Here is a 25823-nt window from a genome sequence, read left to right on the forward strand (position 1 = left end):
CCCATTCAGTGATGTAAACATGTTAACTGATGAATCCTCACAATAATGTTGTGAATGAGGGAAGGCTTATGCCATGTTTTGACAGATGGGGAAACATGGACAGAAAAGACCAAGTTCTTGCCAGGATCCTTGCCAGCTTCTTTCAAAGTAATTTCCAAGGAAGATCATTCCCTGCAGAAAGCTTGCAGCTACAGACGCCTCTCCAGCTTTCCCCCAGGTACTATGAGAGAACAAAGAGGGTCAGAATTGTTGCTACTGGCTTGGCCTTTTTTGGAGCTTGGACTGGACTGTGATCGGAACAGAGAACAAGCAGAAACAGCTTTTTCTGTATGATGACTCACCTTGCCAGAGGAAGATTAGTTAAAGGAAATTTGTATTTGTCTGTACTAGTTAGAAATATGTACCCATCACTGCCTAAGTCAAAGCAGTAGGGCAGCAGGAGGGGAAACCTGAGTTTAGCAGCCACAGTTTTTTTTTTGCTGTTGGCACTCCAACAAAAGCAGAAGCAAAAGCAGAGGAATTCCAGGCTGATTTCCAGCACAGTAAGAGATCTTATGCTTGAGGGATGTCAGGTCTTGGATCTCAGCTCTCCCATTTACCATTTTCACTCACAGTCCATGAAAGGCAAATTCTAACCTATCCCAAAAGTACACTCTCTTTTCACCTAAGCCTGGGCCAGTACAGGATTGTTAAATTTTCCAAAATCTCTTCACAAGCAAAATTACCCAGGCAGAATTTTATGTAACTTCAGATTTACTTTTTTTTGTACTGCCCGATCAATCAACAAAGTGGTAAGATTGTAACCACAACCTTGCAGTGGCAAAGGTAGAGATTTAAGAAGCCCTTACCTTCCCATTCAACAAACATTCATTAAAACACCAGCCCGCTTCTTTTTCTTCACTCTGATAATAGATCCCACTTGCATCAGGTATTTCATTTGGTCAAGTATATTTCAGCTTTGCCATTCTTTCCCAGAAATGTCTGGAATAGAAAGACAGAATGATTTGTCAGCTAGAATGAATTTGGTTAAATTTTCCCTAATACTGGTAAATGCAGTCTGAATGTTGCCAGAAGTAGGGTTTTGGTATATCTATGGTCACATCCAAAATACAGCAATTGCTAAAGGCCCAAACAGTAAAATCTTTCTAGAAGCTCTTTTCATTGTGGTGTCTCTGCCCAATTAAGTATTGTTGAAAAATCTGGAGACAAGTGGGACCCCAGCAATGTAACCTTGTACATTCTAGTGCACTACTGCCTCAGGAGTTTAAAGCTAGGATTTGTATCACAATAATGAAGGTTGCTTACACCTTTGTCCAAAGAAATGCCCCCATTAATCTTAATAATGCAGAAGCTATCAATTTCTTGGTATGTTTGCTACTTGTTAATCCCAAAAATAAAGTCCTCACTTCCAGTGAGCCTTGATGAACCAATGAATTCCATAAACTCAACCCTATTCCACATCAGCCTGAATCAGTGGACTCGTCTCTGGGTTCCAAGGTCCTGACACAATCTTGAGCAGTGCTTAGATAACTGCCCCTGTATCATTTTAAAGACACATAGATGGGTCGGGAATCCTTTTCTGAACCTCAGTGTAAGATGTGGGCCATCAGAATGGGAGAATTCTCTGCTTGCTTCATGCTGATTTTCTTAGTTTTACCATGGCCTACAAGCTTCTACATTGCCTGTTCAGAGCAAAAAGGGAAGACAAAAACAAAAACCACTTGTTTAGCAACAGATTTTCTTAGTCATCACTTCTTATCCTTAGAAAAAGCCTCTTGAGTTACACATCTTTGCAAAATAGCTAGTGATTAGTTTAGGTTTTTTTAGTCTGATCACACTCCTATGGCTTCCAGGTTTTATCAGCATTTCAGGTGAGACAGAATGCCTCCTGTTGCTCTCTCCAGACTATTTGTCTTAACATTTGGCAATCATTTGCTCTCATCTGTAGAGAAGCTTCCCTCTTTATATACAGGCTGCATCTTTTTGTCATGTTGCTGCCAACTCTAACCTCCTCTTGTGTAAATTAAACTGGTTGTTTTGTGAGGGTGGGATAGGAGTGAGAGACGTTCTGAGCCAACAGCCCTTGACTATTGGATGTTGGTCTCTCAATTTTAGTTATTTCAGGAAAGGTCAAGAACTGTTCCTGGACTGAGCCATAAAACAGATTGACATCATTCAGGTCAGTGTGGACTTTCAGCACTCAATACAAAAAGACAGAATAATAAACCTAAAACAAAGAGGCTCACAATACAAAAAGAGCTTATAACATGATATAGATATTCTTGCTTCTCTAAAGATGTGCATCTCATCTTTTGCAACAAAAGTAATTAAATAACAAATAGTTACTGATTAAAGATAAAGGAGGGAAAAGAAAAACATGAGTCAGACTGGGCTTCCTGCTAAAGTAAATAATTAATTACATATTAAAACAGACAAAGCATTGCAGAAAAAGAAAAATTATCCATTTAGCCAGTTTTCTGGCAGTTCTTGGTCATTGTAAGAGATCAGTTATCACCTGGTCTAATTAATCACATCCTGAATTACCATGCATAAATTGATCATGTTCATTTGTTTTAAAAAAGAAAAAAAGTTATGTAGGGTCTGTTGTTCATCCATCCCATTACCCAGCTTCTTTTAGTGAATGAAAATGTGTCCTCCTCAAAATAGGTAGCAAATACATTTTAACCTACATACATTTCAGAATCTGCTCATCTTTTCACAAGAAGACAGAAACCCAAAAATAAAACGAATCCTATAATATTATAATCTAAGATAAAGTCATTTAATATATTCAAATTGCACTTCGAGCACTGGGAAGATCTTCGATATTCGCTGTATTGACTGCTTTGCCGACACACCTTCATGAGCCCATCTACATTTGCTGTATTCCACTGAGCCACTAGATGTCCCTCGTTCCTACATAAAGCTCCAGATAAGAGAAAATCCGAAATCAACCAGCGTGACTAAGTTGGAACACAGGCTGTGTAGAAACATTCACAGCATGTAAGATTTCTTCTGTAATTAACACTGGTTCTTCAATAAACGTCGAGTGTGATTCTATAAAACACAGCAATTCTGAACACTGATATGCCAAGCACACAACCCTAACTGTGCTGAGATACATGCATGTGTGCTGAATACAAAATACAAAAATCAGGTGAGGCTAAAGAGAACAGATGGAGACAACATTGAGCAAAACAGGCTACAAACCCATGGATCACAGAGTAAACTGGTACATTCCATTCCCACTTATTCATTGTCAACAGTATTTTCCATATGCATGTATTGTAGCCCTTTCTTGCTATTCATGAAGTACAACAGCAGTCTTGGCAGTCAGACCAGATTTTAATTTAATTAAAGAATGCATTTGGCTGCAGTTTAGTTGGGGTATGAGTGGGCCATATCACTGTGTGATTTTAGATAACAACAGACTGGCTGGGGAACAGTCACTTCAGTATCAGACTGAATCAGAGTGCAGGGCAATGTACAACAGACACAAGAACAATGCAGACACTCAACCCTGGTGATGGAGAGAGCAAAGACAAACAATGCTCTAAAGGAAACAAAAGGTTTCCCCAAGTAAATAGTATCAGGAAGCTGCTAGCAACTGCCCACAGGCTGTACAACTCCCTTTTCCCTTCCTGCACTCTATCGGCCTTTAGCAAGTTTCCTCTATGCACACAAGCCTGACCCCAGGAGCTAATTCACACCATCAGCACTTTGCAAGGCCCTGCCACAGAAAGCACTGCATCTCTAATTCCATTTTGGAAACTCAGATTAGGACTCATTTCCTTGGTATTATAATTACAGAGACAATGAAGGGAAAAAGTCACAATTGAGAGAAAAAAAGAAAAAATAAAAAAAATCTATTCCCAACTAGTTTTCAGACAAGTGAGTGGTAGCAAATTACATTACAAGAAATATGGCTCCAGTGACCAAAAGCATTGACATTTCGCCTCACCAAAATGCTCATAGCAGAAGGTCACAGAATTTCTTTTTCCAGCTTTTCAAGAATTCTCAGTAAGAATACAGAGGGTTCTGCCACCTCATCTAATAGCTGAATGATACAGATTTTCCTTGGAAATTAAATATCAGATCTCAGCACATGCTTTCAAAATTATTTACGCTCTTAATGTCTGAAGATTTCAGGGTAAGCTCAAGCATCTAAATGCCTTTATGAGTCTTGGTTCAATTTTTAAAGATGAAGGGGGAAATGATGCAATTCTCAGTAACATTTGTTTGTCCAAGGTGTCAAAGCACGAAGAGCTGAATTATGTAAGAACTGCTGCCTACATAAACGCTTAGGGTCCTCTCTACTTGATGCCTTTGAACTCCTCTTGTGTTTTGCCCCTCAGCTGTACTCAGTTTGATTCCACTGAAATGAGCAGTTCTTGAAGGCACGGTGATACAAGGCATTGACCATCTCTGACTCTGCAGCTACTGCTCTGCCAGCACCTCTCAGACAAGAGTTGAGAGTTACGACAGCTTTGCAATGAATACACTGCATGCTGGTGACCAGCTTCCCCTAAGCCATTGCACTGGAGAGAGCCAAATCCAAAGCCCAGCAACTACCAGTGTGAGATTTTCACACTATTATTCCCACTGATGAATGATAGACCATCACTTGATTAATAAATCTTGCAGTTCCATACAAACATTGGTGCTCTTTCTAATGCTTGATGGCTCTGCTCTTACCAGTTATTTAACTCAGTCTGAAGCTAAACATTACTTTGGTTTGTTTGTTGTTTGGCTTTGTAGACTAATATGTACATTACAGAGAATCTTTTTCCCTTTACCACTCTCATTATTGGCCATTGTTTTATTAGGAAACGTAGCACTCAGCAATAGAGAGAACAGACTGACCTATTGAACTGATTTCACTCCTCGTCATAGCTGACAGGAAAACGGCTGCCTCAGCACAGGGTTCTGGGAAGGGAAAACCAGATGTTTCTTGGCTGCATTTAACAGATGTTATTCCAGTTTGCAACAACATTTTAAAATGCAGATCCCAAGAGTTTATGCATTTCCAAAGTATTCAAAGAATGGAAAAGTGAAAATTTCTTGCAAGTCTTCCAGTAGTGCCAAGCATCCCTTTCTTATCCTTTCTTTCTTTATTACTCTCTCTCTCTCTTTTTTTTTTTTTTTTAACCTGAAATGAACTTCCCCAGTTTCAGCATTCCTGTGGTTCACACATACACCAGAACATGCCTTGGTGCCTACATGCATTAGATAATCCGATTGGGTAGATTAGCACTGCCACGGATTTAGCATGTGACCTTGGGCAAACTGCTTGATTTCTCTGTCCCCCAGTCCTCCACTTGTGCTACCTGGAACTTGTAAGCTCTCTGTGACAGAGCATCTCTCTCAGCTACCAGTATCTACAATATCTAGTGCAAAGAAACCATAAATAAGAACATAACCCTACGGTATTACCATTAAAAAAAAAAAATCTTTTTAAAAAAAGCTAACTACCAGCTCTTCAATAAATGGAAACAGAACATAAAGAAAGTGAGGGGAGATGCATTTTCTTTATAGGGTAATTGTAGATCACCCTATCAACTGTGGATGATGCATGTCCCAGCATTAAGTGGAGAGATGGAAGGGCAGAAGTGTTGGAAGTTTCCATCCTGTTCTCTGAACAGATTCAGGTTGCTGAGTTGTTCAGCCATAAAAGCCATTCCTTAATTTATAGTATCTTCCCAGACTGACCAAATTGTGCTAGGACCATGGAGACTCCCAGAACAAGCCAAAACTAGAGAGGGCAGGATAGGTGTCCTTCAATATGCTTACCTGAATCCTGCCAGGTTTCCCTCTGAGCACACTCAGCACAGGCAAGGGAAATCTGCCAAGCACCACAAAATTAGCGTGGTATTATTCTTGTGCTACAAATGGAATCATAGAATTCCTCAGGTTGGAAAAGATCTTGAAGATCAGAAGTCCAACTGCAACCTAACCATACTACCCTAACAATCCTCTGCTAAATCATGTCCCTGAGCACCACACCCAAATGGTTTTTAAACACATCCAGGGATGGTGACTCAACGCCTCCTTGGCACTTCCTTCCCTTACCAAAAGCAGAGAGATGCTACCAGCTCCAAAATGGAAAGTGGTCCAACTGATGTTAAATACTGGTCTTTCACTGGTTCTAGAGGAAACGGAAGTGGAGAAAGTGACTTTGCTGAAAGAGCACTTGAACTTACCAGAATTCCTGATATTTAGAGTGGTGTACAGATTCAGATTTGGGAGAACTGGAAATCTTTATAGGGGAAAGAGAGGATCAAGAGAAAAGAAGCAGAAGCACAAATTTCATGAAGACATTTCCCTGATCTTCAAATGTTTCATTTAGAGAAAATGCCTGGTATTCTTCCGTGCCCTGCATTGATACACAACACATGTACAGTAAGCTAAGCCAAACGTGTTATCTTTTTTATTAAAGAGTTCTTGTGGCTATGACTCTATTTCACCGGAGTTCTGTGATAATCACAACTTTTAAAAAATGCAGATTTAATCCAAAATTTGAATTCTTGTTAAGCTAGAATTTATTTTTAATTAAAAAAAATAATAATGTGAAAATAATCAAGACATTTTTTAAATGTTTCAAAATAAAACCCTAGTATTTAGGATTAGAAAATATTGAAAGATTCTCCAAACAGAAACTAGAAACTTTAAAACAACGATTTAAAATGTTGACTTTTGGAATTAAGGTAGCTTCTTGTTTTACAGCCAGCCATAAAAGATTTTTCTTCCATCTTTATGGAATGGTGCGTATGATACAGCAGGTTTAAGAGTAAAAACCACTGGCATGTAAAAGCAACGGGGTCAGTTATTAGAACTCAGTGCAGCCTCCAGCAACACAGAAGAAGCTGTGTGCCCTTGGTCTTTTCTGACCACAACCTCTTTGCTTGCTCTTTGAATTTAAGTTTCATAAATTGTTCAAAACTTTACCGGCAGAATCAATAACCAAAATACTGCTTCTCAACATCTGGTTCGCATTCTTCTCTCAGGTACGCTGCAATTCTAAATTAAATTGAATGCTTTACATGAAGTCACTCCAAATTTATGACAGCGTACAGAAGTGAACTCAGTTCTTTGTCTTTGAAAGACGTCTGTATTTGCAGCCAAATAAAATCACAAATGCTTACATACTCGATGGCACAAGAGTGCCATCCAGCGGATACTCCTAAATGTGTACTCATGGGTGAAATCCTCAGTGAGTAGGCAAGTGACTGGTATGGGTTGTATGCACTGACCTGATGGCAGCACATCCCAACTGCCAAACAGTACTGCTGGCCTGCGATGAGCACTTTTGTTAAAAATTAGTAACTTTGTCGAGAGTTGTGCTTGCTTCAAAGCAGGAACGTGCTGAAGGTGAGCAGCTGGGCTCAGAGGTACCACCACCATCACAACGCACGCTGACTGCAGCCAATAACCTGCTGCTTGTCAGCCCTCTCTGAAGCCATGCCATTACCCCGCTGTGAACAGTGCTAATGTGAGTGTTCTTGTACAGAGCCTCACCAGGCTCACAAATGAGAGTGATGGAGCTTTGAAGCCGGTTTCAGGCGAATACTGATGCACCCAGACATCAGTGTGACAACAGATCTCTGATCTGCAAAGAACGGGCCCTGAACTCAGACCTTCCACCTCCCAGATAAATGTTTTATCCACTGTACTGTATCACAGAAAAACTCCTTCTAGAGGAAACAGGCACAGCTACTTTTGTGAAGACCCGGTCCCACTGGCATACATTAGAGAGATTTGAAGATTATCTTCTTGAATTGAGCTGCTCTGGGGACCTGCACAGAGTGACACATCATTTTTAGTTCCTGATTGAGTTGAGATCCATGTCAGTTCCAAGCTGCTTGGCCCTGCTGAACCAGAGCAGATCCAGGCACTTGCAGAGAAGCTCTCTACGGCTGAATAGTTTACCTGACAAAAATGTTAGCTGGCTTGGGAATTGAGGCCTGGTGCGAGGTCAGGCTCAGCTCACTGGGGTTTTCCACCATTTCTGGTTTAGATTTAGACGTTCAAGTTCTGCCCTGAACCCTTACTTTTTAGGCTTGGCCCCTAGCCAGTAAAATAAATTCTGGTTTAACAAACATGTATTTGATGCAGATTTTACTAACCTACCTTATTAACCATCTCACCTACTCCCCATCTGTAATGTTTCCCTTTATAGTTAGCTGTATCTCCTGCAATGCAGATGCAAATGAAAGATTGTGAATGATTCACGGATTTGATTGGCCTGATGGCCCTCAGATTAAATCATTTTGTACAGTGTTCCTGTTTGTCTTCTACATTCATCTTGCCTCTAAACATAAATTAAATTATCTGGGGATCTGTGGTCACCATTGCAGGTAATACCTGCAAGACAGAGAGCTCATCCCAACAAGCAGCCATTTCTGCAATAGTCTTCTCAGGAGATGCAGAAATAAGAGGAAAGATATTTTATTTCTGGATATAGTTCCATTCTGAGGCATCTCGTGGACTACTATCTGTGATCAGATACCAAAGATCCAATTTACCCCTACGAGCAATACAGCAGCTGAAGACCTTCCTCTAAACCCTGCAAGAGCCCAGTACCTTGCATATAAAGCTGGTATTTTGTCATGACTTCTATCATCTTCCACTTCTGAGGACATTTTACTCTGGTTAAGAACGATCAGGTATGCAGTAAAAGAGTAAAAATAAACTATTTTACCTAGAATTGGCTTACGGCCAGTAGTCAGATCCAAGATTATTTGGAATAGTAAGAAGTATGAAAAAGAAATTATGTACAAACACCTTCCACTGGAGAACAAGCTCTTGAATGCTGCCAATCATATTCATTCTTTACATTCAAAACTGATACAAGTTTATCTAAGATTTTAGTGTGGTACAATTGCTCTGAGACTGTGAAAGACCACTAAAACATAAATGTTCTTGTAGTGATCCTCACACTATAGATATGCAAAAAAATGAAACAAGGTGCCATTTATGTTTCTTTGTTCCACAGTAGACAAAAGTGAAATAACCCTCAGTGATATTCAAAATGTGGTTCGTTTTCTGATAGTGAAACCAACATGAACAATTCAACTTTTAAGAAAAAAATCAAGCCTCCAGCTTTGAAACAAAGCAGGAGCTAAAAGCTTATGAGCAGACTGAGGCATTACATGGTGTCACTGGCAGTGTGACCAGCTTCCCTGTATTTATCCTGTGACAAATCTTTTGCCACTCTTTTCTCAGGTGAGCTGTCCTTCCCTAGATAAGGTTTTACTGCTGGCTCCTGTACACTTTATCTTTTGGGATGGGAGTGCTCTGCAATTGCAAAAGGCTGCAGTGGGCAGATGCGGTGACAGGATTACCGCTGACTCGTTTTTCAAGAAAAGCTTAGGAGCAAAGGTGGGACACGTGGAAAATCAGTTTCCATTCTCAGACGCCTTTTTGGAAACTTACTGCTTAGGAAACAAAAACAGTGGTCATGGGGGTACTACATCTAGGGGTGAGGCCAAGCGAAAACTCAATACCAGCACAACCGCATCATCCTGGGTGCTCACAGACCTCAAGGGATGAGCCAACACGAAGCAACAGAACTGCAGAAAACCAGCAGACAGAAGGATCTGCCACCTTCTGTTGCTAGTGAGGACGCTATAATGACGGAAATAATTAGCTAATCTTTAGTTTAAATAAAGCATTGGGGGAAAAGGCTAAAAATAAACACTGATTCATTCCTTGTCAGGGAAGTTTCTCCTGTCAATTATCACATTGTTACTGCTGTTTTTAATCTAGTCAGATGGTGAGATTGGCAAATCCCTTCTGCAGGGGCTTCTGGGTGTTATTCTGTAGAGAATCTTGCTTGAAGGACTGATTGCTGCTTTTATGAGAGCCAGTGGGAGTTTGGCCACAGTCCTTCACGCATGTTAATTTGAGGGACTTCCAAATGTTAGCTAATGATCTCAGGCTTCTTTTTATGAAAGATGTGTGGGTATGTTTTGGAGTTTGTTTTTGTTGTTTTCTTTGTTCTCAATCCCTAGCAGGAGGCAATTAAGAGGCTGTGGGGAAAGTTCTGTACTGAAGCACTGGATCAGCCTCTCCACAGCTCCTACAACCTGATAGCATAAAAAAAACCTGAGAAGCATAATGCTCCGATACTGGGATACATGGGCTCTGAGCACCCTGACTCAGCTGTAGGTGTCCCTGTTCACTGCAGAGGAGCTGGACTGGATGGCCTTCAACTCAACCGTTTCTACGATTCTATGAAATTGCAGTTGAAGATGCTCATATTATTCACCCAGTCCAGACCATACGCTTTGCATCGCTCCGGGCTGGGTGTATTGATTGGTGTCCACTTACGGTAACTTGAAAAAGCACTTGCACTTCTATTTTCTGGGCACAGCACTAACGAAGAGGCAGCGGCGTCCGCCGCAGGGCAGGAAAACACGTCAACACGGCAAGGAGAGGCCGTGTGGGTGGGGAGTTTCACTGCTGCCGGTGTTATGGAGCCTCGCGTAGCTGTAAAGGAGAAGTGGAGAGAAAAAAAAATACTACAGGGGCTGCAGTAGATAGAAAGCCCAGGGCGCGAGCCCCAGCGAGCAGCAGGACTGCTCTGCGGCTCTGAAGCTATAGAGAGGCTCCGGGCTAAACGCTGCCTTAAAGAGCCGGGAGCTGAGAACAGAAAAAAGCCGCCGCTCTCCTCTCCCTCCCTTCCCACCCTAACACTTAATTCCCGGCCGCAACCACGCACCGCCCGCCCCGAGCCGCCACCAGGCCGCGCCCGTCGGGCCGAATGTCCCGCACCGCGCCGCAGCCGCGCAGGCTCGGGCCGGGCCGCGCCTCCCGCCCTCCCTCCGGCCGCGGCTCGGGAGGTGAGAGGGAGGTGGGCCGGGGGGGGACGGCAGGAGGCTCGCGGCCGGGCGGGACGGGGCCGGGCGGCGGCGCGGAGCGCTTTCCGCTGCGGGCGGGCGCGAGCCGGGGCTCCGCTCCCGCTGCGGGGCCGGGGCGACGTGCGGCCGGCCGGGCCTGGGGGCTGAGGGACGGCCGACCCTGGGCACGCTCCGGGGGAGGCAGAGCGGGCCGGCCGGGCAGGATTCGCTCCCGAGCCAAAGCGGGGCGGTGATGCTGCGGTTTTGCTTTTGTTTTGTGCCCAAATCCAGACGACACGGTGAGGGGCCGTGCCCAGAGGGATGCGGGAACGGGGCCGGCGGTTAGGGCAGCGATGCTCAGCAAACGCCTCAGTGCACGCAGCCGTCAGCCAGAAGGTACGAAACGAAAGGTTAAGTGCGAGAGGAAGGAGGCGGCTTCCATCACAGGAGGCCAGCAGCGGGGCCGGCTCCGCGCTCCCTTCCGCTCTGGGACGTTCCCCCACATCCCTCCTTTCGCACATTCACTTTTCCACGCTCAAAAAGCGTAAAGTGACAGAATGCCTTCCACCCAGCAAAAGACAAAGAAACGCACCCATCCAGATCTCAAGCCAGAGTGTGTCTGGCCTGGGATGAATGCTGGACCGCAGTAGCCGGGAGTGGGATTTCTCAGAAAGCCAGGAGCCGGGCAAAAATGGACCCTGTCATTCTGAGTCTGAATATGAAAACAGCTTGCAAAACATTTTTTCAGGCTTTGTAACAAAAGAGTTGGTCTTTCTTTTGCTCTGGTATCTAGGCTACATTGTGCATGCTCACGCCTATCACTGGTTTTATTCACATGAGTAATTCCATTTGAATTTGGACCGACGACGTGCATGTGTAAAGTTACTCATATGCTTTCTGTCTTCTTTATATATTGAAATTATGTGGGTTTGTACTTCTTCCATTTCCTGGTGCAGCCCAGTAGCTGTTGGCATCAAGGTTATTGTGAGGCAGCACAGCCATTCTGACTTTGCGTGCCTGACACCTTTTCTTTCCTCGCCAAACTACAAGCTGACTACTCCTTTGTGTGTGATCTATTCCAGCTATGCAATCATATCTTGTTTTTATGCAACCATCTTTCATGTGAGTGCTTAAATTCATTTTCTCTATAAAAGATTCTTTCTGTACTGACAGTCTTTCCAGTTGTGCCATCTGATTCTTTTTCAACAAAGAAGTCATGATGTCTTTTATGAATTCTACTACAATGCATCATCTAAATTCATTGCAATTCTACCATCATATCTGAATGTTTTAATATTTGCCAGCTGGAATATTTTATTATTCTCATCGTCAAATGCCCTCTCTTTCAGCTTTCTTCAAGCTACAGCTTCTGCAGTTCTCGCAGCCTTGTATATTGTCCCTGTCCCATTGTTCTGTGCTTGTCTTAAGGGCAAAATGATTCTGGGACAGGAAAAGCACATTGTCTGTCTTCCATAAAGTATGGTGTTACATTGAGTTCATAACCAAGTGTAACCTTAGATGTTTCTTTTCCTCCATCAGAGACTATAAACAATAAGCAAGTAAAATTACGTGCATACGTTTTATTACTAAAGTTAACACTTTTTAGCTGATGTACTCTCAGCTGTGCATTTTATACCATAATACTGTAATTCATGCCCGAGGATAATAGGCAGACAGTGCAGCCACCAACTCATCTCAACTGCATCTTTTCTTCCTAACGTAGAACATTTTGTTATTCAGTGCAAGTAGAGTTGTCCATAGGAGATAAATTATCTGGAAACTGTTTTAATGGCAGTTCACGAGTTGTCAAGAAGATACATTCGGTTACACCTGAGTACAGATGTATTACATTGAACCTCCAGGCGTCTACCTACTCTATCTTGAAGGAATCCAGCCAGTAAAGTTCTTGTGAAATCCCCAAAAGACACCTTCTAGGAATTTTGAAAGCTGCTGTTTCTGAGTGGTTGGGTGATGACCTTTGCTTTGAAATGACCTACTTGCACTGGTGAGAGTACAAGTTGCTTCCAAGGAAAGAGTAAAAGCCAAATCCCTATTAGTCTGCCCTTTGTGGTGGGAGTTTCATCTGTGTGGATGAAAGGAACTGTATGAGAACCAGGAACTGTATTTTCTCCCTGTGCCTTATCTAGAACATGAAGAATTACCTGTTTGTCTCAGCTGATGTCCAAAGGATCATCTTTTTGGCGTGACACTTGACAGTCAGGCCATCTATCCTGGGTACATTGTCACAAGACAGAATGAGCACTTGCCATCCCTGCAGATGAAGTCAGCAGCACGACCTTAAATAAAAATAAAAAAGATAAGACTTCTAAAGTTAGCATGCCATTTAGGTCCAGAAGTAAATAAAACCCATATATACTCACGTTTATTGCCAGCATAAACTTTTGATCAGGGATGACTGGGGCATTGCATTCATATTTCCATTAAGAGCCAAATCTGCTTTACCTACTGATGCCTGTTTCTGGAAGCTCTTACCCAAAAACTTAACTCAAAAATTGGTTTGCAGTCAAGTGGTTAATTGCAGTTGTGGGAAAACAGATTTAACAGCTTATCTGGGGAGATCTACTACTCAAAATTAAATAGTCTATTTTTTTTTTTTCATTTATAAAAAAATCAGATTCTAATTTATTAAGGAAAATAAACAGAAAATAAGGAGAAATATAAGTATTTATGTTTCATCTGTACCAGAAGACTTATTTCAATTGAGTGAAAAAGGTGATTTCTTCTATAAACAAAGATGTAACAATTCCAGAAATATTTTAGTGAATTATTTTTTCCAGATACCACTCTGTCCACAATGTTTGGAAAATAGATGAAACATTTACTGCACTATCCCAAACTGAGCTGTGATTGTTTTATTAAAAATAGGCAATATACCTAGCACACAGAAAATGTATTTTTATAAAGGTATTATAAATATATTTATACTGCTTTATTTTACATTATTATATGTATTACTACTTAAGGACTTGCTTTATAATAGGCAGTAGCGCTACATGCTAATGAAGACAACAGATTTCTTCTGGAAAAAGTACAGAAAGAAGATAACAATAAGGTCAGTTAACAAAAGAAAAACACCACAAAAAAGGGAAGAAAAAAGATGATAAATCTGCAGTGCTGAGCTTTAACATAACTGGGATCTGAGTTAAAGGAAGATGACGGCTTACCCGCAGCGCTCCAGAAGCAGGCAGGCAGCCGCTGTTCTCAGGGACAGATACTGCAATCTCATCTGCTTTGCCTTAAGGGTGCGTTGCCCTCGGTGCTCCAGGTACACTCCAGGAATAGTAGCTGAGTGCCAGAGAACAGAAGATATGTTATATAGAAGTGCTAATTACTTGTGGCTGCTTTGGAGTAGCCGCTTCATTCAGAATCTCTCTTCACTACAGAACGCATTTGGGAGCACTGAAATGTGACAATGATAAGAATGCCACCCTGAATTCACTTGTATGAATTCAAATAAGAGCTGTTTAACATGAAAGCCCTTCTGATGTTCTGTACATTTTCAGGTCTGTGCAGTCAGCTTTATGAGGAGAACAGGGATGGTACTGTTTTACCCCAAAGTGCACCGCCGTGTGTCTCACGTTGCCCAGTCCTTCAGCTGCCAGCTTCCATCTCCTTCCCTGCAGCCCGGCTCCTCCAGCTGCATGCTCAGTCACTCAGGAACTGCACATTTACAGCACAAAGCAAGGCCCTCAGAATTCTAACTAATATGGGAACATTACTGTTATTCTGTATTCCCAGAGCCGCCCCCCGCTTGTTGAAATGCTGAAATCTTGAGGCTGAGTGTCTCTGAGAATTAGTGTCTGTATTATTTTTATTTTATTTTTAAACCGGAGACAGTTCCTAACTACTCCAATTTAGGAAATAACAAAACAGCAAACCTTGAGTTTCTGAGAGTTAGCACACACGTTAAGGCAATGGCAGTACGTGTGATATGTTGAAAAAAAATCCACAGACCCTTCGTTCTGAACTATTCCAAACAAACAAAACAAGTGGTTTTGTTCAAAGCAGGCTTTCATAACTTCCTTACAAGTTTTTGCTCAAAGATTTTTCTTATTTGTGCAGTCATGTTGGAGCAGCTGTTAGAATAAGGCCAGGACTAAAGCAAAGGGTTGATGATAAGTAGAATCAGGAAGACCTGCTCAGATTTTAATTATTTTTGAAGAGCACGGAGGCATCCAGAAGAAAATAAAGTACTGTGCACGGAAAGGTGCTGAGGGCTGAGCCATTAACAGCAGAAATTCCTTTTTTCCCCCAATGAGTGATTCCATTTCTCAGAGTGTTCCAAAAGGCTCAATTCTCTTAAATCTGAAACTTTTCTGTCTATTGAAAACAGATGGAAATGAATCGGGGGACCCAGGTAGAAGAAAAGCTTTAATGAGCATGTATTTAAGAAATACTTAAATAAACCATTCGTCTGAGAAACCACATCTAATAGAAATATAAATAATTATCTAATGAGCATATAAACTACATTTCCTGAAGTCATTTCTGTCTTTCCACATTTCCTGAATTATTTTCATTATGAAGCAGTAATGTGGCACCATTAATTGATGAGCGCTCTGTGCTGTAGTTGCTGTGCTAATTGCAGCTCTCGAGGTCCTCGTCTCCACCGTCTGACAATCGGGATTGATTGCATGGGGGTTATTTTTAGTAGGAAACGGCAGAGGAGTTTGGAGAGCAGCAGCCATTTCTTGTGCATTACAGCTGGCTTGGGAAAAGTTGTACAGAAATGTCCCGAGTTGTCTTTTTGTTTTATGGGGGTTTTTTTGTTTTGTTTTGTTTTTTAAATCCTGCTGAATTTTTTAAATCCTGCTTCCTATTGGATAATTAATCTTGCTTTTCCAAAGTTGAAGCACAGAGTACAGCTCAGTGGCATTAGTTTCAAAAGAGTAGCAGATTTGCTCTGGAAGCAGGACTTGTAACGGGGGCAGTTGGTGAACTTTATGAGTCTGGCTCTTTACAAAGGCAATCTAGGAGTCAAGTTTATAATTAAAGATACAATTGATGAAGGGTAAGATTCGAGCTGGTTAACATATCCAAATTGTGGAATGAAGCAATTTGTTAATTGCTGTGTTTAGTGATTGCGGGTCTGCGTCCATGTGCTCTATGCTGATGCTCAGGAGACCTTTAGGGGTCTCCTCCCATTCAAATGTGAATAGGAGGAGACCCCTAAAGCCAGGTTGGCCTTCTGTCCTGTGTCCTGCTCGCCTGCCCTACATGGAGTTCAGTCAGGGTTGGCAAACACATGGATTGCATTTTGTTGCTGATCTACTGTATGAAATCAGGAGCATCTTCTGTGGATGTTTATATAAGGGGAGTTCAAGGTTTGTGTAATAGTGAGAAATATTTAGGAAGAGGAATAACCAGTTTTAACTGGGAACAAATAAAAGTCAAGGGGACAAGCCCTTTTTACCTTTGTTAAGTATTAACAGCAGAGACCTATCATCTTTTTCTTTCCTATTAAATTATATCAGAAGTAGCAATAACATCAGCAAACTTACAGTGCTTTACCACTGAGGTGTCTTTGTCCCCATTTCTCTGGAAGTAGCTGAAAAACAGATTAACTGGGTATGGCTGCATAGGTTTGGTCGAGTCAGAGAGGAGCTGTATTTCATGGCTTCAGCCTTTTCCCTTTTCAGTGGCATGCCATAAAGCATTGTGGACTTAGGCACATATAATGCATCATTGATTCACAACTGCTAATTTGCCTGGGGAAAAAAATAAAGAGACACACACCATTGTAAATGCTGCCAATCTTGTCTTCTTTCAGATAAAATGCTAAAAGAAAAAAAAAAATTAATGTCATAAAATGAATTTAGCTCAATTTGAATAGCTCGCCTTAACAGAATGGCTGCAAGGGATTGTCTTGCAATGTTTTTGTCACTGAATCTATCCCAGTCTTACAAGTGGTAAATCTTAGAGCTAAACTTTATAATAAATGAAACAAAATTAGATAGGATTAGATGCATTCCTTATTAATACGCTGTAGCTGTTTTCTGTAGCTTGTTTTACCGTAATCTTTCTTTTCCTCTGATTACGTACAGCCTGTCCTGCAGGGACCCGTGCACCTTCCTGTCACTGACACTGGGATTGTTAAGTGCAAATTTCATCAGCAGTGAAGATACAGTTTTTGCAAATGGAATAATTAATTCCTGAAGCTTCTCACTTGTAGCACGCTGTCTAATTTTAGCATTGGGGTTTCAGGAGTCAAAGTAACAGTTCAGACACAGGCTTTATAAAGTACAAACAGCTTAAACTTGCTACAGATATCTCTGAGGAGCAGTCAGTGGCATCAGAGGGATGCTGGGCTGTAGGAAAACTGAAGGACCTGGGATAATATGCGTGCTGCAGAAAGTGCTTCCCTGCGCTGCCTGGGGACAGCTGAGCTCAGCGCACCCTGATGGACTCAATCCCATTTTAAGGAGGCAGCTCAGCAGGTACCACGCTGGCCTCTTCTGCGAGCACAGGAGGCTGCTGCTGTTTTAAACGGGAGCTTGCTTTTGACAAAGGACTCAACTGAGAGAGGCACAACTAACTTTGCCGGGATCAGTTTTCAAGAACTTCAGGCTTTGGAAAACAAGAGAACCTTTGAGCGTAGGAGAAAGCATTTGAAGAAGGGATATGCATTTGTGCTCCTTTGTGTAAGTACCTCCTGAAACAAGGTGTGTGGGAATAGAGGCAGAAGACTGAAAATTCTTGGAAACAAAATGCTCCCATAAGAAGGGAAGAAGAAGGCCAAAAGAAAGTTTAAATTACCGTTTGCAGGAAACTGTACCCAGGTGTGGTTTCTGATCAGACAAGAAGCATTTCTGCTTTTTTTGCCATTTCCTGGTGAATTAACCTGGAAAACAAGTTTTAATTCAAGGCCTCTCCCCAAAGAGAAGAGCCTTTGAGCTCCACACAGCAGCCGCACTCAGCACACACACAATCTGAAGACCCAGCACCCCAAGCACCTGCTTACATTTTTGCTCTGATATGACTAGAGGGTGTTGTCAGAGCTTTGCTGCTCTCCCAGAGGAAACTCTCCATTGTGACTTCTTCTGTATGCAGGAAGGCTGTGCGCAGCAGAAGCAATAACTTTTCTCTGTGGATGTAAATGGATTTATTGTTGTACATCTGGGACAAATTTGGTATGCTTTTTTTAATTATTATTATTAGAAATAATTGGGCTAAGTAGCTTTAGGTTCATTGCATTTCCCTTGCAACTAGTCTAAAATCAAAAGAATGGATTACTGCACATTCATTACACTGAGCTTAGAGTTTATGCACAGGGATGCTATGCACAGGGTGTGTCTGTACCAACAGATCCTTATCTGTCCTTTTCCAGTCCTGGATCCCAAAGGGGAGAATCCAGCTCTCATTGAAACAGCCTTGAAATAGGGAGTCCTTGTAATCTCATTTGGTGATGTCACCGACACAAATCCCAGAATTTGATCTAGTGTTGATCTGTAATGCTTCATAGGAAAATGTACTTTAAAACACTGGGCATGGTACATTTTGAAGGGGCTGAGAGATGAGTTATAGTCCTGGTGTTCCCATCTTCACAGAGCATAGTGACATCTTGTGGCAAATTAAGGGATAGTTCCTTTTTTTCCCCAGATCCTAATTTCAGCTGTTTCAGGGATGAAAGTCAAGAAAAATCTGGACAAGTGCTAATAAATTATTTTTATCTGTGTATTTGCTCTTTCCCAATTTTTTTTCAAGTACAGCTTACCTGGAACTCACAGAGAAAACAAACAGAACCTTGGTTTCTACCTACTGCAGGTGCAGAACATTGTAGTTTGTGGCTTCTGCTCACCAACATGGTTTGGAAAACAGCTCCAAGAACACGGCTGTCCCAGGCTAGCTGATATAAGGCTCTGAAACAGCACTGCACATGCTTTTCTCTGGTTATCATAGACAGCCAAAATGATCAGGTTGTGATTGATGGGAATGAAAAGAAAATGTTGGAATCTTTTATCGTAAAGCAGAAGCTTTTTTTTCCCTCCCATCATCTTATTTTTATATCTAGGTTTTTTTTTTTTTTCTTAATTTATGTATATATATTTGTCTTTTTACAGACCAAAGAGGGTCTAACCCCTGTCTGTGATGCTGTGGGACCCTCCCCTGGCATTCTTTGCAGTTGATACTTGGATAGGATCCTACTTGTCAGCATGAAAGGACAAGCTGCACACTGCGACTGGAAATGTGCAGCCCAGAGGAAGGCCTCTCCCTGCGATCGATACAAACACGCCTGTGTTGTCTGCAGAGGATTTGTTTATCTCTATGGAGGGCGAAACACCGCCAGTCTCAGAGATTTTTGGCGATACAATATAGGTAAGTTTGCCCCTTCACTTATTGGTCAAGATAAAAGAGAAAAATGTATCCAGTCATCCTGAAACAGGGGACACTCCAGAGCTGACAGCTTCTCTGGTCTCTATCAAAATAATGTTCTACCTCAAGCAGCTACCTAAGCTTTGTAAATGTTTTCAGAGATCAAAGGATGCATGAACTACATTATGATCATTGGGCAAATGGTGGGATTGTTCCTGTTGTAGGTGTCCCAGAAAGCTTAGATTTGAGCTCTTTTGTTTGGCCAAAAATACTGATTCATTTACAACGTCCTATTTCTAGCTAAGGATGTGACAGAGATTTATTGAATCTTTAACATGGGAATAGTTTATTCATGGAAGAGTGCACAAAAGGAGTGCATGAATACAATACCTTGTAAGACTGCATTAGTAATGCACCATCAAATATGACATTTTCTGAGATTTAATGTATAGTGTTTCCTGTTCAATTGTTGTTAGTAGATAAAACTCAGAACTGTATTCATGGAATAGCTGGGTTTTGGTGTAGCTAAATCCTGTATAGCATTAAAATAAAAAACAAACTGCCATTCTGCATATATTTGCTATATAGAAAAATGTACTTACTTGTGGAATTGTGGGGGAGGTGCCTCAGCCTTCTGAACTAACAGGGAAAGATGACCCAAGGCTTTATTTTAAGATGGCCTGCATCAGAGCAGCAGTTTTTCACTCGTCTCAATAGCAAAGCAGGAAAATGAGGAAGTGCTTCTTAACCTTCATGCCTCTTTGACTCTGGGTGTGCAGCCACATCCAGAGCTGATCCTTTCACTTTTTTCTTTTTGTCTAAATGTTGGGTTCATCTCTGTCTTAACCTGAGCTTTGGTTTATAGCGAGGAATGAATGGGAAATGCTGGAGTGCTCAGGAGATGGACCAGAAGAACTGGAAGAACATTCAATGGTGGCTTATAAGGTAGCAAAGAAAAATTTACATTGTTCATATCCTAACATTTATTTTCCTAATGTACAGTAAAATAAAATGCCATCTATTATTATGTACTGGAATACTAGACTCTATGTCAGTGCCATTCTGGATGTAGCTGTACATAGTTCTGGATTGTTTCCGTATCAAGTACCAGAATTTCAGCTTAGCAGCCATGTGCAGCTCCCTGATTTCCTCACTTAACACTCACTTAACATAATAGTAATACAAAATACAGACCTTGGCAGCACATTCTTTGACTTAGCTGTACAGTTGTAACAGTTGCTCTGAATTCATTTGCATGATAAGCAACAGCATGAAAACATTCATTTAGGAACTAGCATAGAAAAGGAACGGGGGAGTGAAGACAAATAAGAATTACAGCTTTACTTGTGAAGGGGAATCAGAATTTAGGATATCAGGAGCTGCAGTGCAATGCAATCCTCCTACAATTACACGAAACCTAGTATTATTACCTGAGCAATGTCTCAGAGAGCTCCAGGTTTTCCCACATGATGAGGAAGTGTGTGCTTCTGGAACGCTGTCCCTGTTCAAACATCACGATGTTCAGCTGAGTTTCCTACTGGGGAGGATAAAAACATGGCTAAAAGTTGGTGGCTTGCAGTTGCCTCAAGAATTCTTAATAAGTTATCCCATGCATTATTGTTAATTATATTTTGATGCTGTCAGCCTTTTAATTTCAAAATTATTTTTGCAATCATTTTCATGCTATGTGCCTACTTGTACATGGCAAATATTTTTCCATTTTGCAGGGCGCCCTGTATATTTTTGGTGGAATGGTGGATTCTGCTTTTACGCAAGCAAAAACCCCTCTCTGGATATATGACACAGGTATGATACACAATAGCCAGTCTCTTCCTTGGGACATTCCAAAACCATAGGTGCTAATAAATAGTAAGAACCAAGCTGCTTTCTGCTGCTTGTAACAAACCTTCCCTAGGTTTTACAAGAAGAAATGTGCGTAAAACTGAGGACATAGTTTTCCTCTGAAATCAGGCTGTTAAGCTTTCAAAGGAATCAGCTCTTCCTTTGATCACAAGGTTATTAGTATTATTATTTAGGAAAACTTAATGTATTTTCATGTCTCTTTTTTCATTCCTCCTCCCTGCCCCATATTTTCTATTTGATCTCATTGTGGCCTCTTTGCTACTTCACTACGTAACCTTAAGTCAGTGGGTTTGTTTTAGCCTTTATTTTCCAACATGGAAAAACAGCAGAGATTCTCAGGTAGAAGCTTCTGTGTACCATACATTTAATAGGAGAAAGTATCTTGTTACTCACAGTACTTAGCAGTGAAAATTGTGAATGAGTTATTCAGAAGTTTTGTGCCTTTTTTTTTGTGCTCATTATTTCAGTGTTTCCTTGCAAGTATAGCTTTTAATAACATGGACTTGTAATTCTTCCTTATTCTTACCGGAAGCTGAGTATCTGGTACCTCTGGTCCTTCAGATCAGTGGTCTTTGACTGCTATCCAAGGACTGTTTTTAAGCGATCTCTGAAAAGGAATGAGAAATAAGGCTGTGGTTCTAAGGTCTACATAATAAATAACAGGAGCCATACTTTCACTGGAAAACATGGAGATTCTTCAAGTCCAGAAAATCACAGTTATTTTTTGCATTGTAAAATTTAGCTTCAGGAAACAGAAAATCCAATATGGCATCTCGGTGCTTTGATAGCAGATAAGGATACAGGAAAGCTATCAAACTGTCAGCTCCCCAGCACTGCTGTGTTAGGGGAAGCAGATTTCCTCATCCTTGTCAGTGAAAAACACCAAGATGAAATTCACTTGAAAATTAGATTTGTAATTTGAAGCACTGATGTTGGAGGAGTGTCCTCTTGTGGTCTGTGATATAAACTGCACTTTATTAAAATAATCCCCCAGATTCTGCAAGATGGACAGAGGGCCACGACGTACCAGCAGAGATGGAGGTAAGGAGCCAGGAAGTGGTGAATGTGTGAATCAAATGCCTGTTGCTTTGTTGATTAAACAGATTGCTTTGAAATATGTTCCCCCAAACAGTTCCAAACTAATCTCTTCAGAGACATGTGGCTACACTTTATTTCTTTGCACTTGCAATAATTAAGGCTTTTTCCTTCTTTAAAATTGCTGCTCTTAACTTTCTATATAGCACTGAAATTTTAAGCCCTCTACCACTTTTTCTGTTTTTCTAAAATCCTTATAAAGAAAACCAATTTTAAATGATACATTGCTAGCATGAATGCTTTTAAAACGGGTCTGAAAACAGATGGGTAGTCACACTAATACATTTTGAAATGTGAAGTGCTGCAGCATTTTTTATTTCTGTAGTCTGAGCACATTGACTCCTTGAGATATTGCTGCTTTTAAATGAAACCTCAGTGTAAGCATTGAGGTAATGGTCTAATGGATTGGTTTTATATCAGTGTGCATAAAGAACGACTCATGGGGTTGCTTCAGTTGTGGGTTTATTCTGTATTTTCAAAGAATTTTAACACAACCCAAAGCAGTGGTTTTCATTACTTGGAAATATTCCCAAGGCAGATTGATATGACTCTGTCTGTTAACGTTTCTTTTTGTTTTATTACTAAACTATTTCAGAGTTTGGCACCTACTAACAGAAAAGGCCACAGTGCAGTAGTGTACCGTGCCAGCATGTACATCTATGGGGGATATGTTGGCATCAGAGGCATTTCACAGGAATTTTGGACTTTCCATTTTGGTAAGTTTAAAAGTTTGATACCTTTTGATCCAGTGCAATCAGTGAAAAATGATGACTGCTGTGGAATAGCATGGCTTACTCTGTGAAGAAAATTCCTATCAGCAGTAATGTTGCAAGTTAGATTTGGCTTCTATTCAGCAGCATTTAATTACGAATTCTGTCAATTAAACTAATCCCCAGCTGAAATGAGTTGGACTGAATTATATTGGAGGAAGTTCTGCAGTATTTGCCAGTTTTAGAACTGAGAAATCAGGGAAGATGGTTCTATTCACTAAATTCTTCAAGGTTTACCAAAAACTTCCAGTTGCAGCAGAGACCTTCCATGACTTCGGCCTACTGATGCCATCTTCAGAATCTCAAGTCTAGAACAGACCACAGAGAGCTCAACCTGGCAGGAGATGGTTTCATTGGCATATTCATCATCAGTCTGGTGGCTGCAAACCCGACGATTCCCAGAGACTTTCTAAAATGGAAAGCTTTTGTTATCTGATGGCCATTCAGGAGCTGTGTTGAAATGAATCTTATCCTTCATTCCCTCTCAGGAAGAATGAACAGAGACATTAATGAAAGAATGTTTTAGTTGATTGATTTTCCTTCTTCTACGTAGGAAATTATCTTTCCATGACAGAGCTAACAAATTACCTAAGCTGAAGAAAAAACTGCTCTGTAAATAAAATCTCCATGGCATCTGCCATACAGCATGTGATATTTTCATTATAAGTTTATGCACTTTTTCAGTGTCAGAAATTAAACTGTTAACTTCTACCTTAGAAAGGTTAGAGCAGAACATCCATGTTCTCCAATAAAGTAGTTTCTTTGTTATTGAAATAAACCCATTCTCAAATATCAGGATAAAACTGGTAAATTTATGAATTAATACTCTCTTTTCAGATACAAGAAAATGGTTATATGTTTCCAACCTATCTCACAACACTGGCCCAGGACCTCGGCACGGTCATTCTGCAGTAGTTTATCGTACAGCCATGTACCTCTTTGGAGGACTGGTGGGGCTGAGTGAACAGAAAGATTTATGGAAGTGGGACTTTGGAAACAGCAGCTGGCATAACATCAGAGCAAGGTACAGAATATTTTTTGTTAAACTATATTGACACAGAAAGAGAATTAATCTTACCATATGATACTGCATGCAAGCAGAGAAGAAAATGTTTCCCTTTCAGGGAAGATAGGAATTAGTCAGATTAAGATCTGGTACCACTGCCATCCCTGAGGCTCCAGTTGGCTTTGCTGGGGAGAGCTGTTGGCAGCACATTGGTGCAGCTGTCAGCAATATCGTTTTGATGCCCCATTGCAGCTGTTCAGTGGTCATTCTCTTGAGTCAAAAGAAAAATAGAGGCTAAAGTCATCGTTAGATTCTTGTTGGTCTCCCCATAATTGCTGTTTTTTCTTATATTTAGCCAAGGACCTCCTCCAGCAGTAGGTCATGCTTCAGTAGTCTTCAAAGATTCAATGCTGGTTTTTGGTGGAGGGATTTCCAACTCCAGTCCTAATGAAGACTTCTGGAAGTACCATTTCCATACGCAGACATGGAAGAAGCTAAGTGACATTACGAAGGCAAACTTTTCTCCTAAAACATATCACTGCATGCTAGGAATTGGCGTTGGCTTTCAAACTACCTCAGATTTCACTAATACATTCTCCAGTCACTGGAAGAGTAAGAAGGTGCACCACCAGCTGGTGACCATCCCAAAGCACTCCCACTTCTGCAGCTACTTCCGCCAGCAGCCTGCATACCGAGCGTTCAGCAACGAGGACAGTGGTGCCATTGAAATGAAAACCTTTAGCTTCCCTCTGGAGCCAGTGGGCTTTTGTGCATTTCAAACCTCTTCAGAGGTGGAAGTAGACCCAAAGAGAGCAACAAGCATTTTGACAAAGGACAGGTCTGCTCCTCTGTTTCTCTCTTCTGAAAAAGAGACTTTTGCTGCTGCTGCGCTTGTGGAACAAGAGGAGGGAACCAACTGTCAGCATGCAGCTGCAGGAGATGAAGTTAGCAGCGATGCCAATGTGCTGCTGCTCATTGGAGGCAAACCTTTGTCCAGCTTCTCTGAAATCTCATTCTGTCAAGTGGGGTTTGATAGCTTGTCATCCCTTTGAATTCAAAGCAAAAGGACAAATCCCCACCAATGTGCTAGGAGGCAACGAACCAACCAACCAACCAGTGTTTTCAGTTTTCTGTCAGCTCACTGGGAAAAGAACAAAACCTTCCCACACATGCTATGCACAGATTTTTTTACAATGTGAACAAAAACCTCTCTATACACGTAAGCCACAACTGACATAAGAAATACAGTTCCCAAGGGAGCTTGTTGGAACTTTGCTGCCATTGTTACTTTTCACTTTTGATCACCTAACATCCTAAAATCACTGTGGCTGATGCTGCATTGAAAATCAGATCTGCAGTAACCCCTACTGACTCCATAACTGCCATTTGAAATGTTTGCTCATCTTGTGATGTGCCAAGTAATAGATACACACCTCTAAAACTGCAGTGTAATCCAGTTCGGGCATGTTACTGTCACATTTGCCTATGAGGGATCTGATGAATCCTAATGGCTTTTTCTTCAGAGAACCCTCTTTGCACAATGTGTCTATAACAGCAGATGGCATATTGCATTGAGTACGTGAGCCTTTGTGTGGTTTATTTTCTTTGTTTAAAATGTCATGAGCATTCAGATTCACCAAGAAAGATGTTTTTTGGAGAGAGAACATTGTCCAGCATTTCAGGTATTTCTGTGTAAGTTACTGAGGTATTTGCCTTCAAGGTATTGGCCTTCTGATTGAATTCAGCATCCTCTATGAAGAAATTACAATGTTTGAAAGAAATATTTAATATTTCCATTTTTTTTAAAAAAAAAAAACAGTTCTCAAGAGTTTCACAGGAATTATGAATTTTAAGTGGAAGTATTTACAGATACTTTCTTCATCTTTTCACAAGTTGCTGTCCCATGAAATCAGTACA

At 41.1% G+C, this 25823-nt stretch overlaps 2 protein-coding genes across 16 annotated transcripts in view; one reads left to right on the forward strand and one right to left on the reverse strand.

Moving 5' to 3' along the window:
• Positions 1 to 25823, reverse strand: part of EPB41L5 (erythrocyte membrane protein band 4.1 like 5) — a 79226-nt gene that overhangs the window by 2998 nt on the left and 50405 nt on the right. For 7 of the 11 annotated variants that reach the window (XR_016468180.1, XR_016468179.1, XR_016468178.1 and 4 more), the window contains 9 exons: positions 21562 to 21642; positions 20603 to 20709; positions 17821 to 17943; positions 17616 to 17700; positions 16361 to 16567; positions 14024 to 14144; positions 13001 to 13135; positions 10330 to 10488; positions 880 to 981 (listed from right to left, as the gene is read on the reverse strand). The gene's annotated coding sequence lies outside the window, so the exon portion shown is untranslated. Of the gene's footprint in view, positions 1 to 879; positions 982 to 1406; positions 1683 to 4863; positions 4927 to 10329; positions 10489 to 12393; positions 12922 to 13000; positions 13136 to 14023; positions 14145 to 16360; positions 16568 to 17615; positions 17701 to 17820; positions 17944 to 20602; positions 20710 to 21561; positions 21643 to 25823 lie in introns of those variants that run through there. The other 4 variants (XR_016468171.1, XR_016468172.1, XR_016468174.1 and 1 more) reach the window with 4 other exon arrangements.
• Positions 10722 to 25707, forward strand: LOC116227356 (kelch domain-containing protein 1-like). Of its 5 annotated transcripts, XM_090143709.1 has the most exons (10): positions 10722 to 10841; positions 11130 to 11234; positions 16904 to 17989; positions 18920 to 19175; positions 20038 to 20117; positions 20900 to 20978; positions 22030 to 22076; positions 22726 to 22846; positions 23738 to 23924; positions 24262 to 25707. In XM_090143709.1, exons 4-10 carry the CDS (start codon positions 19013 to 19015, stop codon positions 24956 to 24958), a joined length of 1374 nt encoding a protein of 457 aa, XP_089999835.1. In that variant the 5' UTR covers positions 10722 to 10841; positions 11130 to 11234; positions 16904 to 17989; positions 18920 to 19012; the 3' UTR covers positions 24959 to 25707. The 5 variants fall into 5 exon arrangements, with proteins under 5 accessions (XP_089999835.1, XP_089999836.1, XP_089999837.1 ...); XM_090143710.1 differs by lacking the exon at positions 16904 to 17989; XM_090143711.1 differs by lacking the exons at positions 11130 to 11234; positions 16904 to 17989 and having other exon boundaries at positions 10727 to 10841.

The sequence above is a fragment of the Phasianus colchicus genome, chromosome 7 (genome assembly GCF_987193195.1).
Source record: "Phasianus colchicus chromosome 7, bPhaCol1.hap1.1, whole genome shotgun sequence".
NCBI classification, from domain to species: Eukaryota; Metazoa; Chordata; class Aves; order Galliformes; family Phasianidae; genus Phasianus; species Phasianus colchicus.

What these genes read in the sequence shown, in the direction of transcription:
- LOC116227356 (XM_090143709.1), top strand. Translation starts at nt 19,013, where the DNA reads ATGAAAGGACAAGCTGCACACTGCGACTGGAAATGTGCAGCCCAGAGG. An exon ending in TTTTTGGCGATACAATATAG is followed by an intron (nt 19,176 to 20,037) that starts GTAAGTTTGCCC and finishes TTTGGTTTATAG; the next exon opens with CGAGGAATGAATGGGAAATG. An exon ending in TCTCTGGATATATGACACAG is followed by an intron (nt 20,979 to 22,029) that starts GTATGATACACA and finishes ATAATCCCCCAG; the next exon opens with ATTCTGCAAGATGGACAGAG.